Here is a 17,064-nt window from a genome sequence, read left to right as displayed (position 1 = left end):
CTCATTAAGCATGCAGCTCCTTAGTCTTGCAAGCTGTTGCGATAAGCAGCTGTTGCAAGAGGGCGAAAGGTTGAATTATCAACTTGTACAGCACAGCTCTTCGTTCAGCTGGCCCAGGAGAGAAAGTATTTTAGCAACAGCTCCATTACTGTTGAGTATACCTTTGACTACAGCACACGAGCAAAACATCAGTGCTATTTCAGTGACATGCTTCCCCACCCAGTAAGCAAGACACTCCCAGCAATTAATTGTCAAAAATTTATTATGAAAGCTTCAATAGCAGCAAATATTTCAATAAAAATTATTGCATTATTCAACCAGTTCTGCAGAGTGACCCAAGAGGCCTGTTGAAGTCTGTCCGCTTTGGAGTCTCTGTATTAGTCTTATTAACCAGTCCCTAGTAGTCCATCAAATATCGTAACTTTCTTCTGTGTTTTGTAGACAGCACCAACAGTTCCTAGTTACAGTACTCTGTCCAGTCCTTCTGGAAAGTTTTGGCCCACTTCCCCCAACTTTCTCTCTGCCTTCTGAAACAGCTCCACTTGACCAGGAAACTTGCAATACTTCTTTCAGTTCCATGGTATGTCAGCCTCTCCACGGTTGCAGCCTACTGAGGCTCACTGGTAAGGCGAGCTCTTCTCCTCTTTCTCCTCCATAAGAGCCCACTGCATGCCAGACTGAGTGACTTTAATCCAGTCTCTTGACCAGGCTAATCCATGGAATCAGGAGCTTGTTGCACACTTCGGTGAACCCACACCACGTTGAGAATGCAACACAGGTTTCAGCCTCCCCAGTGCACTGGGTCACCATCACTCAGGCAGGGTGATAGTTGGCACCCAGTCATTGACATTTCGGCTCTCTTCACAAAACAAGTTCAGCTTTTCTAGAGCTGGGTCCTTCCAGCCATCTTCATTTGGGTTCTGCAGAAAGAAAAAAGTTGCACACCATGAGTGCTGCCTGCCAGCTGAGATCATGACAATATTTACAGAAGCATTAGCTTAGGAAGCAAGGCATTTTCAGATGGTTTCTGTCCTGACAGAGACAAAGCAGGAAGCAGAGACATTAAGCCTTGTGGGCAACAGAGGAAATCCACAGTTGCAAGTGTAGCCTACTGCTACTATTCAGCTGACTTGCTGTACGGTGTGCGCCAAGCCCCCTTTCTTTGCCCAGAAGAGGATTTGACTACCAGCGGGAGATGGGGCCACCCTGAAAAGCTCTAACCATCCTGTGCAGAGGCTGGTAGCGCAAGAATAGCCCCGGAGGACAGCACACTGAGCACCGCTTGCCTGCCGCAGGACACCCACCGTGATGAGGATGCAGTGGAGGTCGCGTGGCTCCCCAGACTCCTCGCTGGGCCCCACGATAGCAGCCAGCTTGGCCACGTCGTTCACCCGCACAATGTCAATGTCGTTCTCACAGCAGAAGGCCTGGATCAGGGTGAAGTGGATCTGCAGGGCAATGTCCCCCTCATCCTCCTCATCCGTGGCCAGCACGCAGAAAGCAACGTTGTCGGGATCGCTGCAAGAGGGGAGCGGCGCGTTGAGCCCCGCGTCCGGCCCCGAAGCCCCCGCGCCCCGCCCGGCGGCCCCGAAGCCCCCGCGCCCCGCCGTACTTACACATTCATCAGCTTGGCCGACTCGTAGACGCCGGCGGTGAGGCAGCCGCGGCGCTGCGCCGACACCAGCAGCTCGTGGAGGGCCTTGCCGGCGCCCTGCATCCTGCGCGCCGGGAGAGGGCAGAGAGTCAGCGCGGCGCCGCAACCGTCCCCAACGGCCGCCCCGCTTCCCTCGCCCCCCACCACAGCCCACCCGCACCAGCCGCCGCCCGGACGTACCAGTCGTGGCCCGCAGGCACAGGCTCCTGTCCGTGGATCTCCTCCAGAGTCATAGCAGCGGATCCCCACAGCGCGGCGGCCAGCGACGGCTCCCAGCGACGGCTCCCAGCGCCTCCCCGCCGCGCACTCTCCGAGCACTCTAAGGCGGCAGCCCGCCGGCCGCCCTATTTATAGCCCACGGGGCTGCGGCGCCGGCAGCTGGCGGCGCCTCCTGCGTTCCCATTGGCGGGCCGGGGAGAAAGGGGGGGCATTATTATGGTAATCGGCGCGCGCCGGCGAGGAAGGCGGGGGGAGGGGGAGCGGGCGGCTCGTGCCTGGAGGCCACGTGGGGAGGGAGCGGGGCGCAGGCACACGCCACTCGGCCCCGCCCCGCCCCGCCGGAGGCAGCGCTGCCGGTGCGCTGCCGGTGCGCTGCCCGTGCGCTGCCCGTGCGCTGCCCTTGCGCTGCCCGTGCGCTGCCCGTGCGCTGCCCTTGCGCTGCCCGTGCGCTGCCGGTGCGCTGCCCTTGCGCTGCCCGTGCGCTGCCGGTGCGCTGCCCGTGCGCTGCCCTTGCGCTGCCCGTGCGCTGCCCGTGCGCTGCCCTTGCGCTGCCGGTGCGCTGCCCGCTCGCCGCCCGCTCGCCGCCCGCTCGCCGAGCGGGAGCTGGGCTGCGGTCAGCTGCCGGCGCTCCCCGTCCCGGCGGGTTTAGCCACTGGAAAGTACCGGGGCGATTTGCGTCCGAGGCTTGGAACTGAAAATCCAAATAGTGCGAGGGAGAAAAAAAAAGAAAAAAGGTTTTATCGGTATGATTTCAGCAAATGCAGATGCCAAGCCCTGCTCCCGGGAAGGGACGGCCCGTGCAGCAACCCAGGCTGGGGAGCAGCTCTGTGGAGAAGCCCCTGGGGCCATGGTGGGCAGAGATCTGGCATGGCCAGCAGGGACCCTGGCTGCAATGAAGGCCCACCGTGTCCTGGGCTGTATGAACAGGAGCATGGCCAGTCGGTCGAGGGAGGTGATAATGCCCCTCTGCTCAGCACTCATGAGGCAACAGCTATGTAGTTTGTCCAGTTTTGGCACCTGCAGTACATGAAACACATCAATAAATGGGAGGAAGTTCAGATGAGGGCACCGAGGTGTCCAGGGCTGTGGCACTGTCCCGCCATGCAGGCTGAGGGACCAGGGCTGGTTCAGCCTGGGGAAGGCACAGTTCGGGGGGCACCAACCAGCAGCCCCCCAAAACCTGTGGGGCTGTCATTGAGAAGACAGGGCCAGGGTCTTCACAGCAATGCCTAGTGGGGAGATGAGACAATGGGCGTAAGTTGAATCGAGAGGCTCAGATGGGATGTAAGGAAAACCCTTTTCCCCCCAGAACAGTCAAGCAGTGGAGCAGGGTGCCCAGGGAGGCTGTGCAGGCTCCATCCTTGAGGGGCTGCAAGCCCCAATGGGACAAAGCCCTGAGAGACCTGGTCTGAGCTCCCTGGTGACCCTGCTGCAAGCAGGAGGCCTCCTGAGGTCCCTTCTGGGCTGTACTGTCCTATGAACCTATCATTTTAAATTTTTTTTCCAGCAAATAAGAATTTTTTTCAGCTGAGCTTTAGTAAAAGTAGATCTAATTTGGATAGTAACCTGAGCTCGAGTGTATCCTTTAAAATTAATTCAGTGTGAAATGTGTATGATTGCTGAACTGAGATCTGAACCTGTTTGTCAGCAAACCAAGCAAAAGTTAAACAAATTTTCCCACTGTGAATGAGTACGGTCTAAATATCAAAGGACAAATCACTTTCCAAGTCCTTTCAATCTCTGACATCTCGGTTTAGGCTGCCAGTTAGTACTTGTCCACCGAGTAACCACTTCCGACCAGCACCAAGTCATTTAATAGAGGTTGTGGAGAGCCACCTTGAGGTAGACCCGTGACTATTGCAAACCGGCGCTGGACCGAGTCCAGCAGGTTGCTGCAGAGAGCGATCTCTGTAACCTGCCACCCTCGCTGCTCCCTCGCCTCCCGTCACATCCGTCCCCTTCCAAATGAGTTTAAACCCAGACCCCGGGAATGTCCTTTCCAGTACTTCGCTGGGAGTCCTAGATCAACCACGGCTCGTCTGTGACTCTGTGTATGGTATATGCTGCCTGCTCGGTAGTTTCAGCCTCTTTGAGCACCATAATTTCAGAAGTGCTCCTCAAACCGAGCCACTTCAACGGCTTGCTGTGTTTCTGCTTCCAGTTGTTTCTAGTTAGTGTCCCGGGCATTACTACAGGCGACAGCATTGGACCTTGCAGTAACCTCTTGGTGAGCTTCCATTTTAGACAGATGACAACAGCAGGATCTGCCAGATACATCTGACCTCTCTGAGAACATTCCTTGGGTGGTATCTACAGAGCTCTCAGGGCTGGGGAGACAGCTCTGTTGTAGCCGCCAATTCTCAAGCCTAATGATCTTTTTCACCCTACTTAGCGTGCAAAGGCATTCTTGACTTGTGAACCTACACCAGTGACCTGGCACACTGAATTTGCTTGAGCAGGGCATAAATTCTTAGTTTGTTTTCTTTAAAAAATACGTGAGAAGTTGTCAGAAAATTATCTCCCGGTCTGTATTCATGAAATGGCAATTGTCTCCACTTGTTGGAAGGAGTGCAGTGTACATAGCGTGTACCATTCATTCTCAAAAGGTAAAAATCCTTCATACATCTGCCTCTTTTTTTTTCTCTAAATATATAAATGGGGAGAAATGCAGAAGAATAGCTTGAGTGGTAAATGGCAGCTTTAGGTTTTCTCATGAAATGGGGTTAGACACACTGAATGGTACATCTCTTAGAAGTATTGAAGGGCCTATTTCTGGGGTACGACAGTTTCAGTGCACGATGAAATAGGTGGAAAATCCAGGACTGACTCAGAGCTTTGAAAGATGCTGAATTTAACTATGACTTCAATGAGTTTCCCATCACAGTGGAAATGAAAGTTACTTAAAATGGATCGAAATTAGTAGGCCAAAGTAACTCGTAGTGGATAACAGTGCATATGTAGTAGTATAACATATATAAGTACCTAAATAATAAACTGATGTATGGAACCATATTGACACATTAATCCTTTTACATGCAAGCTTCCAGTTTCGGCTTAATGACGCAGCACCCTGGAGTTAGGGCTTCATGTCATCACACTTTTCCATTTGCTCCGTTATTCCTGGGTCTCCTAGCACAGATGGTGTTGAAGGCCACAAAGCATTACCAGACACCTGATCCAGCTTATTTCGAACCACGGTATCAACACCAGGCCTCCAATGCAGAAGAGGAGGTGCAGGAAGGAGAGCTGTGCCTGCCCCAGGTCCTGTCCCTGTTTTGAAGGCATCAGCTCCGCAGACATGATACCTTTGATGCCTAATAAGCAAACTGAAGGGGAGGTCGGGCCCCACTCCTTGCTTTCTTGGTCTTTTCCTCCCAAGTTTTTAATTCATCGATGAAGGAAAAGGAAAAAAAAGAAAGAAACAAGGCATGCATTTTGTTTTTCAGCATTCCTGGCCATGAACACTGGAGTAAGGGTGCTGAATGTTTCCATCTGAAAGTGGAAGTTACACCCTCCACTGCCACAGGACACTTGAGCACACTTAGGTGTCCTTAAGTGTCCTCAATATGCTTATGTGCCAAATACTGAACAACAAAATTCACTTCTGTAAATGCAGCTCAGTATAATCTATGCATTTCATGGAAAACGGGTAAGCACCGGACCTCTGGTGGATCCACTGTTGAGTGCTTGAAGCCATCCTGTAGATCGGGGTGGGAACAGCACATGGCAACAGTACTCAGGCATGAATAAGTGGATTTTGCCGTTATATTTGACAGCAGTGGTATAACGCCAGTGCCACTTACCCGTGCTTTTCATAGTATGAAAAGGCTTTCCTGCAAACCCTTTGGTTTTTTTACTGGCAGCTTTAGCACACGACCAAACGCGCCTCAGTCAAACGTGATGCTGCGTTCGCAGTAAAGCTGTGACCTCTGGTGGACACCTAAAATATTACTGCTACAAAAACCGAATAACAGCCCACCGGCAAACGGTACTTGCATTCGGTTCCTGTTTTCATACCCTTAATGTTTTTAGTGAAAATTTAGCAAAAAAAAAAGTAGGCGTTGGTGTTTCCTACATGAAGAAAACCCCTAAAACATCCCCCTAATCTTACAAAAAGTCAGATGCAGAGTAACAGGGAAATAATAGTATATTCAATCACAATGAAGGCAAGTAACCTGCCAGAACGTAACAGATAAAACTGCAGATAGATTACACCCCTGTATAGCTGGTAATAAACGTGATTTTGTCATTTTGTGAGGAAAATAATAATGTATCTCCAAGTGAAGAGCAGCAGACAGAGACATCACCGTTTGGCCTAAGTGAGAGGAGACTCAAGCCTTCCACATCAGAAAAGGCATGCAAGCAGCGGTAACAGCCAGCCCAGCCATGGGGCTTTTACATTGCCCCAACCTGTCTGCTGCTTTCCTGGCTTGTGCTGCATTCCTGGACTTCCCATCAGAAAGACCCTTTTTACCACGATATACCAGTCCTTTCAGTTCAGATGGAGTACCCCCAACCTCAAGTCTTTCCAAATTTGTCAGAACTTCTCCTCATCCCGTTCCAGTCCTCCATCCAGTTCTCTGCCTTTGCAGCCCTGTTGTCCTCACCCAGCAAGCTTCCTTCTCCAGATGTGGCATCTCACACAATAAAAACGAACCCAAAAACCTCTCTACAAAACCTAGAAGTTTTAGGAAGGGGAGCTGTAGTCCCAACTTCCTCTACAAATCCTCTGGCTATGATCAAGCTGGTTTTGTATTTCCATCAGACCATCAGGTCGCCCAGTCTTTGTATTATCTCCTTCCACTGAACCTGACACAGATGCTGCTGATCCCCGTGCCTAGTAAGCCAGACAGCTCCCTCTGTTCATACACTTTGTTCTGTGGCACTTTCGCCACAGAAACGCCACCTGCCAAGACCAAACATCCACGATCTATAGGCAGCAGGGACATTTAACTTACTGAGAAAGCAGTGAAGTAAGACTTTTTGCAGAACCTTCTTTTTCTAAAAAAATAAACCTCCATATTACAAGCCCCAGTTGAAAACGATGCTGTGGGAATAGAAGCAGTATTCATCTGAATTAAGTGTTTTATGGTCTGTTTAAAAAATCGAGTATTCCCACAAATATAGCTGAAGGATGGACAACAATTAATTGGCTGCATAGACCTGATTATTACAGAATGTAGTGCAGATGAGCACAGAGCCCTCATTTCTGTCATCTTTTCAGGTTTTGCGTTAAAAAGGGCAAAAGCACCTCTTGCATTAATTTTGGTCGTTTGAGTTTTTGTACAGACAATGACACACCGCATCAAGTAGCCAAGAGAGTTTGTTTGTAAGTGTTGCTGAATTCACACTGCTAGTCCATTTTTCCTCCTGCAGATCCTATTCTTAAAATAAAGCAAGAAACCAGAATAGTTGATCTCATAATAGAGAAGCATCTTTCTAATAATAGATGAATGTTTCTCTCCTGTTCTAAGAAAAAAAAGGATTGCTTTAGAGGCTTTACAGAGATGGCTATTTTTAGTCAACTCTCCTTTTATACAGATGGGAGGTTGAAAGAAGTGATTTTTGAAAACACATACTTGGAGCGAGTAAGAGCCTTCATAGAGGAAGAGCCAAGGGAAGGGGAGAAATACTGCACGCAGTGACTCGTACTGGAGCAACTGCATATTCTGCCTTGCTTTGCTTCAATAGGTGGCAGCCCCTACCTGATAATGTAAATGGATATCGTTATCTACGACACCTTGTAATCTGGCATCAGCTAAAAGCATCAGCCAGCCAATGCAACTGAGTCTTTGAGATCAGGACACAACTGACCATCCTTGAAACTTGTTTGAAAAGGCTCTTTTATCCCTTTCTCACCTCAAAACACACCAGCAGGTTTGCTTTCATTGACACACTTAAACGGAAGTATTCAGCAAGTTCAAGCACTTCTTCCTCTTCACAAATGATTTATTTACACAGCTGCTTAGATTCCTGTACTGCATTTATCCAGCCATGTGATGCCTAAGTTAAAGTTAGTCACATATAATGTCTTCAACATAGCATTGCATATTTAGGTTTCATATTTTAAACAAGACATACATGTCCTGCCCATCTCTGCCCACCAAGAGTGACTAACAGAGTTACAGAGAGAAGAAGTTTTTCTTTTCATGCTTATCTTCAACACGACAGTACTACACCAAGTTATGCTCGTTAGAGACCCACCCTAGTGTGCATCACCAAAAAAAGGGGGGGGGGGGGGGAGCAAATGCAAACCTGCATTGCCCATTCTGTATTTAGACTGTGGTGAGCTGCAAGTGTGCAAAGAGTATGTGTCTGGGATGGCCAGCTCCACCACCACCACCACCCCCGCCCCGTGCCAAAATCTGCATAATTCACATCCTACTGGGAGCTGGGAAGCAGCTTATGGGGGGTAGCTGATAACATGTCAGGGAACCTTCTGCTGCACCCCAGCTCAGGAGTCCCTCAGAAAGACTGGGAGGCATGATGATTTTTTCCTTTTTTTTTGTTTTTGTTTTTAATTAAGAGCTGCTGAAAGCCAGGTCTTCTTGGCAATGCTTTCTTTCTTTCAGACCAGAATTTTATCAGGGCAAATTTTTCAGGATCTTCTCCTGGGATTTCTGTGTGTCTATAGGTCCAGCAACTGAAACCTTATTGTGCATTCACAGCAGCTCTGACTGGCTGCTGTGCGACTGGAAATCCTAGACACATTCACAGCCCATATGCACCACGGCTGCATAACACCCAGCTCAGTAAATCCTATGTTTTCAGGCCAAATTGGACAGATTGTGCATGCATGTTCAATTGAAGTCTCTGTGCCAGGAAGTCTGCAGTGTCAGATTTACTACCCTTGAGCACACACCTTTGTCCAGGAATGCCTGGAAATCTTACTTAGGAGTATGACTTCAGGCAGACGCTCAAGGTTAGAAAACTACGTAAGTGACACTAAAAATTTTATTTCCTAATAATTTAAGCCAGAAGAACAGGGGCAAATCCAAGCACCAAAAATCCCAGGTTCTGACTCTCCATCCACCCAGCACTGCAGCCCTCAGGCTGCTGCCAGTAATAGTCTCAAGTGAGGCTTTTACAAATAAAACTGGGAATTTCTTGTGAGATAGCTGGTTTTCATCCCCACTTACCATACCTTACCTTACCTTCACATATTTTTTCTGCCATATCTGTTAATATGCTGCACAGGAGCCCCTCTCCTCCAGCAGAATAAAACTACTAAAAAACAGTCGTGTTTTGCTAGCTCTCCAGTCCAACCAGATGACAGTAAAGACTGCTTTGAATGATGACATTGGCTTTCCAAGTGCCAGTGGCTCCAATATGATACCAAAGCGAATTTTTGAACAGCTGAACATAACTTGATCAGCGTAACATTAAAGAATCTGATTTTTATTTTGTTGTATACAGAACTTTCTTAGAGATGCCAACAAAGGCTAAAAATCAAATGCTTAAGAAGATCACTGAACAGCTGTCTGTGTGTTATAATGAAAGAAGAACACAGTCTTTCCTTAGTCCAGATGCTGCCAGAATTATGGGTAATTCTGCAGCATGAAGAAATGTAATTCACAAAGAAGGCAGATGTGTTGCCCTATGTCAAGTGCCTCTCGTATCTCAGCATAAGACTGTCTAATGGAACTTTTATTGCAGAGATGTGCCTAGCTGAGCGAAATAATCCGATCCTTCGTTAGTTCTTTGGTGTATTGTGTCGTAGGTGTAACAGAACAGACAACCTAAGAATGAAAACTCACACGGTCAACACAGACCTTAAATGTGTAACTGAGTTTTTCCATGTGCATTTTCCTGCCTTTAAAAAAAATCTGTGAGACTGGCTTATATCTAAACAGGTTAGACATGAGATTTGATGAGGACAGGGTTACTTTATCTTGACCCTTTTCTTTAAAACAAACTGAAAGGTAAGAATAGCAAAAATCTTTACCGACCTCAGTTATTTGCCGAGACACCTCTGCACATGCCAATTTTCCCTGATCACAAGCAACATCAAATCAGAACATTTCTATCATCCCATCTCTGTGCTAGTGAAAAAAGAATCAGCTTAAAGCTAGAAAATGCACATATTTTCTCTTTCCTTTTCACTGACCCAAGGCAAACAGAGACATTTTCTTTAGATATAAAGAAGTATATTAATTAAGCTACTACGTAATGGTATGTAGAAGTTCAGATTTCCTCTTTGAAGTCTTGTTAGTTAAATGCTGCAAATATCATAGTGAGAAGTGAGCCGTGAATGACCCCCATAAAGTGAAATCCAGTTGCACTCTTTGATGCATAAGGTTACAAAAAGCAAGTGATGACAGCTGATAAATGTGCAGAAATATAACCTAACATTTATGTGCAGTTGAGCACTCTGTAGGACAAGGCCAGTTGGGAGCTATTGATTATGAAATTGCTGCAGTAGGACTATTATTCCAGGCTATCACATTTTGCTAGTGAAGAGTTTTAGTCAGTTCATCTTGAAATTCACTGAGATAGTTTTAACTAATTTCATTAAAATATGTGTATGCCAGCTGGCTAAGTTGTCATGGTCCTGAAGGAACTGGCGGATGAAGTTGCTAAGCCACTATCCATTGTACTTGAGAAGTTGTGGCAGTCCAGTGAAGTTCCCACTGACTGGAAAAGGGGAAACATAACCCCCATTTTTAAAAAGGGAAAAAAGGAAGACCTGGGGAACTACAGGCCAGTCAGTCTCACCTCTGTGCCTGGCAAGATCATGGAACAGATCCTCCTGGAAGCTATGCTAAGACACATGGAGGACAGGGAGGTGATTCGAGACAGCCAGCATGGCTTCACCAAGGGCAAGTCTTGCCTGACCAACCTGGTGGCCTTCTATGATGGAGTGACTACATCAGTGGACACGGGAAGGGCTACAGATGTCATCTATCTGGACCTCTGTAAGGCCTTTGACATGGTTCCCCACAACATCCTTCTCTCTAAACTGGAGAGGTATGGATTTGATGGGTGGACTCTCCGGTGGGTGAGGAAATGGTTAGATGGTCTCATCCAGAGGGCAGTGGTCAGTGGCTCAATGTCCAGATGGAGATGGGTGACAAGTGGTGTCCCGCAGGGGTCCGTATTGGGACCGGTACTGTTTAATATCTTCATCAATGACATAGACAGTGGAATCGAGTGCACCCTCAGCAAGTTTGCAGATGACACCAAGCTGAGTGGTGCGGTCAACACGCCAGAGGGACGGGATGCCATCCAGAGGGACCTGGACAAGCTCGAGAAGTGGGCCTGTGTGAACCTCATGAGGTTTAACAAGGCCAAGTGCAAGGTCCTGCACCTGGGTCGGGGCAACCCCCGGTATCAATACAGGCTGGGGGATGAAGGGATTGAGAGCAGCCCTGCCCAGAAGGACTTGGGGGTACCTGTGGATGAAAAGCTGGACATGAGCCAGCAATGTGCGCTCGCAGCCCAGAAGGCCAATCGTATCCTGGGCTGCATCAAAAGAAGCGTGGCCAGCAGGTCGAGGGAGGGCATTCTGCCCCTCTACTCTGCTCTGGTGAGACCCCACCTGGAGTGCTGCATCCAGCTCTGGAGCCCTCAGCACAGCAAATACACGGACCTGTTGGAGTAGGTCCAGAGGGGGGCCACGAAAATGATCAGGGGGATGGAACACCTCTCCTATGAAGACAGGCTGAGAGAGTTGGGGTTGTTCAGCCTAGAGGAGAGAAGGCTTTGGGAAGACCTTATTGCAGCCTATCAGTACTTAACGGGGGCTTATCAAAAAGATGGCGGCAGACTTTTTAGCAGGGCCTGTTGCGACAGGACACGGGGGAATGGCTTTAAACTAAAGGGGGGTAGATTTAGACTAGATATAAAGAAGACATTTTTTATGCTGAGGGTGGTGAAACACTGGAAGAGGTTGCCCAGAGAGGTGGTGGATGCCCCACCCCTGGAAACATTCCAGGTCAGGTTGGACGGGGCTCTGAGCAACCTGTTCTAGTTGAAGATGTCCCTGCCCACAGCAGGGGGGTTGGACTAGATGACCTTTAGAGGTCCCTCCCAACCCAAACTATTCTATGGTTCTATGATTCTATGATTGTTTTTCTGTTGCTTTTTACTTTTTAGCCTTCTCCTGTTCCTATCTGTAATTCCTTGTCATTTTCTCACGTAGCCCTATACCTCAGTCACTGAGTATGGGATTTTGGACCAAACACATAAATCACAGGTTTCCCTCTACATATTAGGTGTTCATCTGGCAGGGGGAAGGGGTGGGCAGGGACACAGATGGGTGTACATAAGAAGGAGGGTGGCAGGTAGCGTTCCCTCAAAGCATGTGTTGTGATCAGTTACTATCTGGGGCATGGGTATGAACCTGTTTTCAGAAAATATGGATACCTAAAACCTCTCTGACTCCAGTCAGTTTGTGTATGACCCTGGATATGACAGAGCGGCAGCACAGCAGCACTGGTAGATGCTCTTACTGATGATTAAAAAGTCAGTATCCATACCAACAGCATAAGCTCCATCAGCTATGATTTATGCCTGGCCCCTGACACCTGCTCTGAGGATCATATATGTTGTTTGTAATAAACAAGACTTAAGTGAAAGATGCAGTGGTCCTCCACATGGGGACCAGAATGTAGTTTTTCCTCAGTCCCAGCTAATTCCCCTAAGCAGTAGGCAGCAGAATCTCTGAGCAGGACTCTCTCAAGCCCAACGTATATTGGGGTTTGGTGGGGAGTGGGGCTGCCTACTGCCTACTTGTGCTGGCTGAACAGAGAGGGTGTCAAGTACTACCCATGCCAGTGTAGTGTGTAGTTTGAACCAAAGATATGCCCAGGGAGAGCTTCTCGCAGCCCTGGAAATGGAAACTGGACATATGAGACCATCGAGCAAAGCCTTTTCTGCCCAGCTGAATAAACAGGGGTAGCAGCAGCAGCTCCTCCACCAGCCCTGGTTTTGCCTAAGCAGAACAACTACATTTGGTGCCAGCTCCAGTTTTAAAGATGTGGGCTGTGCACCCTGAGCTCTCAGGGCTTAGTTATGGAGGCAGATTTGGCTGAGCTGTGGAGAAGCAGCACTGAAAGTCTGAAATTGCTCTACACATTGATGGAGGCAAGAATTCAGTTTTGGGAACGTCTCCAGTGAAAGCTGAGGCACACACATGGAAAGGCTGGAGGAGTAAGAACTTTGCCCTTCAACTTGCACCCACCCAGTCCCTATCCCTATGTGTCTTTCTGTAGTTGTGTACCCAAAGCCGTGCACAACATCTTTAACTGGGAAGGCAGTGGTTCTTCAAAGTCCCAGACAAGTTTATTGAACAGTGACTCCTCTCCTCATGACTCCGCGTTTGATAATTCACTTTAGGTCAGGGTATCTCATTTCCCGGTATGCAGCTCTGCCTCTGTAATTTGTCTAATATTGATAAGAGAGGCCATTAGCAAGCTTCTTTGGCTTGTGCCTCCAAAATTTCTGAGAAAGAGATAAGGATGCTAAAGTGGGCTTTCATGAGTTATCTTGCACAGTGACTTCATCCTCTGTATTTAGGGGTGAGGAATGAGTAAAATTACCAGCAGACACACACTGATCTAGTCTCTCATTTAATATTCTTCAGTAATCTGCTGAACAGACGAGTGTTAAAAAGAAACAAAGACCTACCTGCTACTACAAGAAACACCAGAAACCAAAAAATACCTGTTATCATTTAGGGTGGCGTTCTCATACTAGTCATTTAAAGCAAAATAGTTTAGATATCTGTTATCGTATGCAAGAGCTTAAAATATTGGTACTAATACTCAGTCTTTTCTATACTCTGCAAAGGACTTGTGTGAAACGGACCTCTAGTGGTTAAACTGGGCATTTCTTCAAATCCTTGCTGCCCCACAAAGTCCTACATCCCACACTTTTGGGGAAATCCTCCATTCAGGATCCTGGCTGAGTATTTCAAAATCTAAGAATGACATGAGATTTTTAGAAATATAATTCCCCTTGGCTCCAATTTGTGCGGATACAATAGAGGGAAAATGTGAATATCACTTATCAGTTACTCAACTCTGTTTCTATTCAGTGTTTAGGATACACACATTTGGAGATGTGGCCCACTCAAGGCTGATTAAGGAAGGCTGGAGATATTGGCACCAACATTTAGATAACAATAATAAGACTGAATTTGCAACAGAGATCTTCTTCCACTGCACAGTGCTGTGCAACAAGCAGTCATCATTCAGAACACAAAAACAACTGTAAAACATCTCCCCGAAAAAGACAATTGGTGAGGGAGGGAAGTCCAGAAATTACACATGCAGCTTGACGTGTGCTAGCACGGATTGTATTGTGGTTCAAAATGGGGAATTGGCTATAGAATTTGGTCATCTCTGTTCTTCAGAAGAGGAAGGCTTGTTTGGTAATCTGGGCATTAGGGCATCTAACTCTGTCCAAGATGATATGTAACCCTGGGCAAAATGATAAATCCCTCTGGGCCTGGCCTAGTTCCACATGTGCAAAACAGGATTAGCAGACTGGCTGAATCTCAGCATGTTTTCTGTCATTTTAAATCTCTCCAGCTCTTGGATTCATGCTAGTGGAGGGAAGCTCTTTGGTTTTTTAATTAAAGCTTTCTGACTCTCACAGCTTGAGAGAAAAGCTAGAAGTGAGTAAACCATAGAGACGGACATTAAAATTTAAAAAAAAAAACAACCACACACACAATAAAAAGAATCTGCTAATTTAAAAAAAAAAAATCTTTAAACCAAACTTCATGACTTCTTTTGTGGGCCTGACTCATGATTTATTTATTGGTTTTATCACTTGAGGTTGAAAGAGCTTGCAATTATGTTGCCTTTCTAAAACTCACTCTTGGCCTTGTCTAGTTAATTTGTCATACCTGGGGATAGAGACAGTCTCTTACACTATAACCACAGTTTCCCTTGTACTGTGATGCCCTGCTCTTAACTGATGCCTTCAGGTGTGACCATAATGTGAACAATAATAATGTAGAACTTCAAACCAAGAGAGTCAAATAAAAGGATTTTTTTTTTCAGTAATAGTGTTATAATGTAATGGTGGCTGCCAAGTTCAGCGTAAATCTCAGCCTTCATTGTCTAAGCTCAGTTGCTCAACTTCTACGTAAAAAGAAGCAGTCACTCCGTGAAATTAAGTTTTCCTCTGAAAAAAACTAAAAAACCCCCTAAATACACTCTCACACTGTATCTACTTATTCTCATTATAATCCTGTATTAAAAGTTATTCACTTTTCAAGTAGAGTTGCGTTTGGGTTTGGTTTTATTTTCTTTGCACTGGGCCTTGAAAATCAAGGCAAGCTATATCTTCTTTCTTTTTCAGATATTATCAATAAGAAGAAGAAATCAGGCTTCTTGGTTGCTCTTCTGCAACCCTATTGTTAACAGAAAAACACCAAAAACTCAAGGCAACCTCTATAACCTCACAAGTTAAATCCAATTAAGATCACTGAGTACCACCAGCAGCAGCGACTGTTCCTTGGATCTTTTTTGCAGAATCACAGAATCACAGTGTGGTTGAGGTTGGAAGGGACCTCTGGAGGTCATCTGGTCCAACCCCCCTGCTCGAGCAGGCTGCCCAGGACCATGTCTAGGTAGCTTTTGAATATCTCCCAAGGATGGAGACTCCAGCGGCGCTCTGGGCAACCTGTGCCAGTGCTCGGTCACCCTCACAGTAAAAAAGTGTTTCCTGACGTTCGGGAGAAACCTCCCGTGTTTCAGTTTGTGCCCGCTGCCTCTGGTCCTGTCACTGGGCACCGCTGGAAAGAGCCTGGCCCCATCCCCTTTGCACCCTGCCTTCAGGTGTTTACATACATGGATGAGATCCCCCCCGAGCCTTCTCTTCTCCAGGCTGAAGAGTCCCAGCTTGCTCAGCCTTTCCTCATGTGTTTTAGCAAAATGGTTGTGCTGCCTGGTAAAAATAGCTGAACGTGTCAAGCTTTTTCCAGCAGCGGGAAACGCTGAACACCAGAGCCCAACGGCTATGTGCTGCTGTAGCTGCACGCCATCAGCTTCAACTTTAAACGACCGCATTATCAGCTTCTCTATTTTACACGATTTACATGCGAGGAAAGTTTTGCTGACTAACAGTGTAAGAATACAAACAGATTTGGTAAAACAGAGCACACATCTGTCCTTGTCAATACCGGCAGCTGTCAGCGCTGCGGAGGAAGGGTGCTGGGTACCGGCACCGGCTGGGCAGGGCCTCCCTCAGGCACAGAAAACCGCCGCTCTCACTCTCGGCAGCCGGCCAACTCGTCAGCAAAGCCGAGGATGACTCTGAACCAGAGGCAGGCTTTTGATTTTCATCCGTAAAGCTACCGCACCGAGGCAGAGGGTCGCCCGGGGCCGCGGGCGCGGTGCGCGGAGCGCGGTGCCCGGTGCGCGGAGCGCGGAGCCGGCGCTCTCCCTCCCGCCGGCTCCCGCCGGGTGGCACGGCAGCGTTTTCTTCCTCCTCATGCGCTCATGCTACAGGGCAGGGCCTGGATCTGCTTTTTCTTGTACACGCCCTCACTTTCGCCAGTGGTGCTCTCCCCCCCGCCCCGACTCGTGGCGGGTTGGGCAATTAAGACGAAGAGGCGGTCCCCCTCCCGCAATGATTGCTCCGCGCGCCGTAGGTGACGTCCGAGTAAGTAACTTCACCGTAATGACTTCAACAGCACTGCTCACAAGGTGTCACCCACGGATTACGCCCTCGCAGATTTGCTGAACACAGCTTCTTCAGTGACTTTTGGAAACCTGTGGAAATCCTTCCATTAGCGTTGGGTTTTCTCTCACAGCCACGGCTGGCAGGTCATCCGTGTGTCACAGTGGAACAAGGCTGAGCGAGTGCTTATTGGTCACCGCTTTGCTGAGCACACCTAAAAAGTTTCCATTGTCATCGCTTTCCGAAATTAAATATGAATTATATACCTTTCTCTTTTATTCCTACTAATTTAGCATCTGCATACAAAGTGGTCAAAATAGGGTAGATTTTGCATACCTGAGCCTAGTACAATGCTTCACAGAACCAGGAGGAAATAGGGAAACAGGTTCCCTGTTTCACCTATGAAGCCCTTGACTTTCAGAGAGCGATGCCTATGCCGAGGATACCTCTGGCAACCACCTGTAGAAAGTATTACTTTTAAAAGTTGAATGTAGCCAGGAGTTATGAAGCATGAAGGGAACCGTGACTTGGAATGAAACTGCTATGGCAGCAAATCA

The 17,064-nt window shown here is 47.7% G+C and overlaps 1 protein-coding gene across 1 annotated transcript; it reads right to left on the bottom strand.

Annotated features, from left to right (window-relative positions):
• Window positions 1-244: 244 nt before the first annotated feature.
• GADD45G (growth arrest and DNA damage inducible gamma) lies at window positions 245-1,941 on the bottom strand. The gene is made up of 4 exons (XM_076361918.1): window positions 1,835-1,941; window positions 1,617-1,718; window positions 1,305-1,518; window positions 245-920 (listed from the first exon to the last, which is right to left on the bottom strand). Exons 1-4 carry the CDS (start codon window positions 1,885-1,887, stop codon window positions 810-812), a joined length of 480 nt encoding a protein of 159 aa, XP_076218033.1. The 5' UTR covers window positions 1,888-1,941; the 3' UTR covers window positions 245-809.
• Window positions 1,942-17,064: the final 15,123 nt, after the last annotated feature.

Source organism: Aptenodytes patagonicus, chromosome Z, assembly GCF_965638725.1.
Source record: "Aptenodytes patagonicus chromosome Z, bAptPat1.pri.cur, whole genome shotgun sequence".
Classification (NCBI taxonomy): domain Eukaryota; kingdom Metazoa; phylum Chordata; class Aves; order Sphenisciformes; family Spheniscidae; genus Aptenodytes; species Aptenodytes patagonicus.
Note: the sequence above shows the minus strand (reverse complement) of the source record. Positions and strands in the feature narration are given on the sequence as shown.

Bases quoted from the DNA above. Each gene is read 5' to 3' on its own strand.
- GADD45G (XM_076361918.1), bottom strand. From the start codon at position 1,887: ATGACTCTGGAGGAGATCCACGGACAGGAGCCTGTGCCTGCGGGCCAC. The intron at 1,719-1,834 runs GTACGTCCGGGC...CCCGGCGCGCAG, and splicing joins GTGCCTGCGGGCCACGACTG to GATGCAGGGCGCCGGCAAGG. The intron at 921-1,304 runs GTGGGTGTCCTG...TTCTTTCTGCAG, and splicing joins TCCACTGCATCCTCATCACG to AACCCAAATGAAGATGGCTG.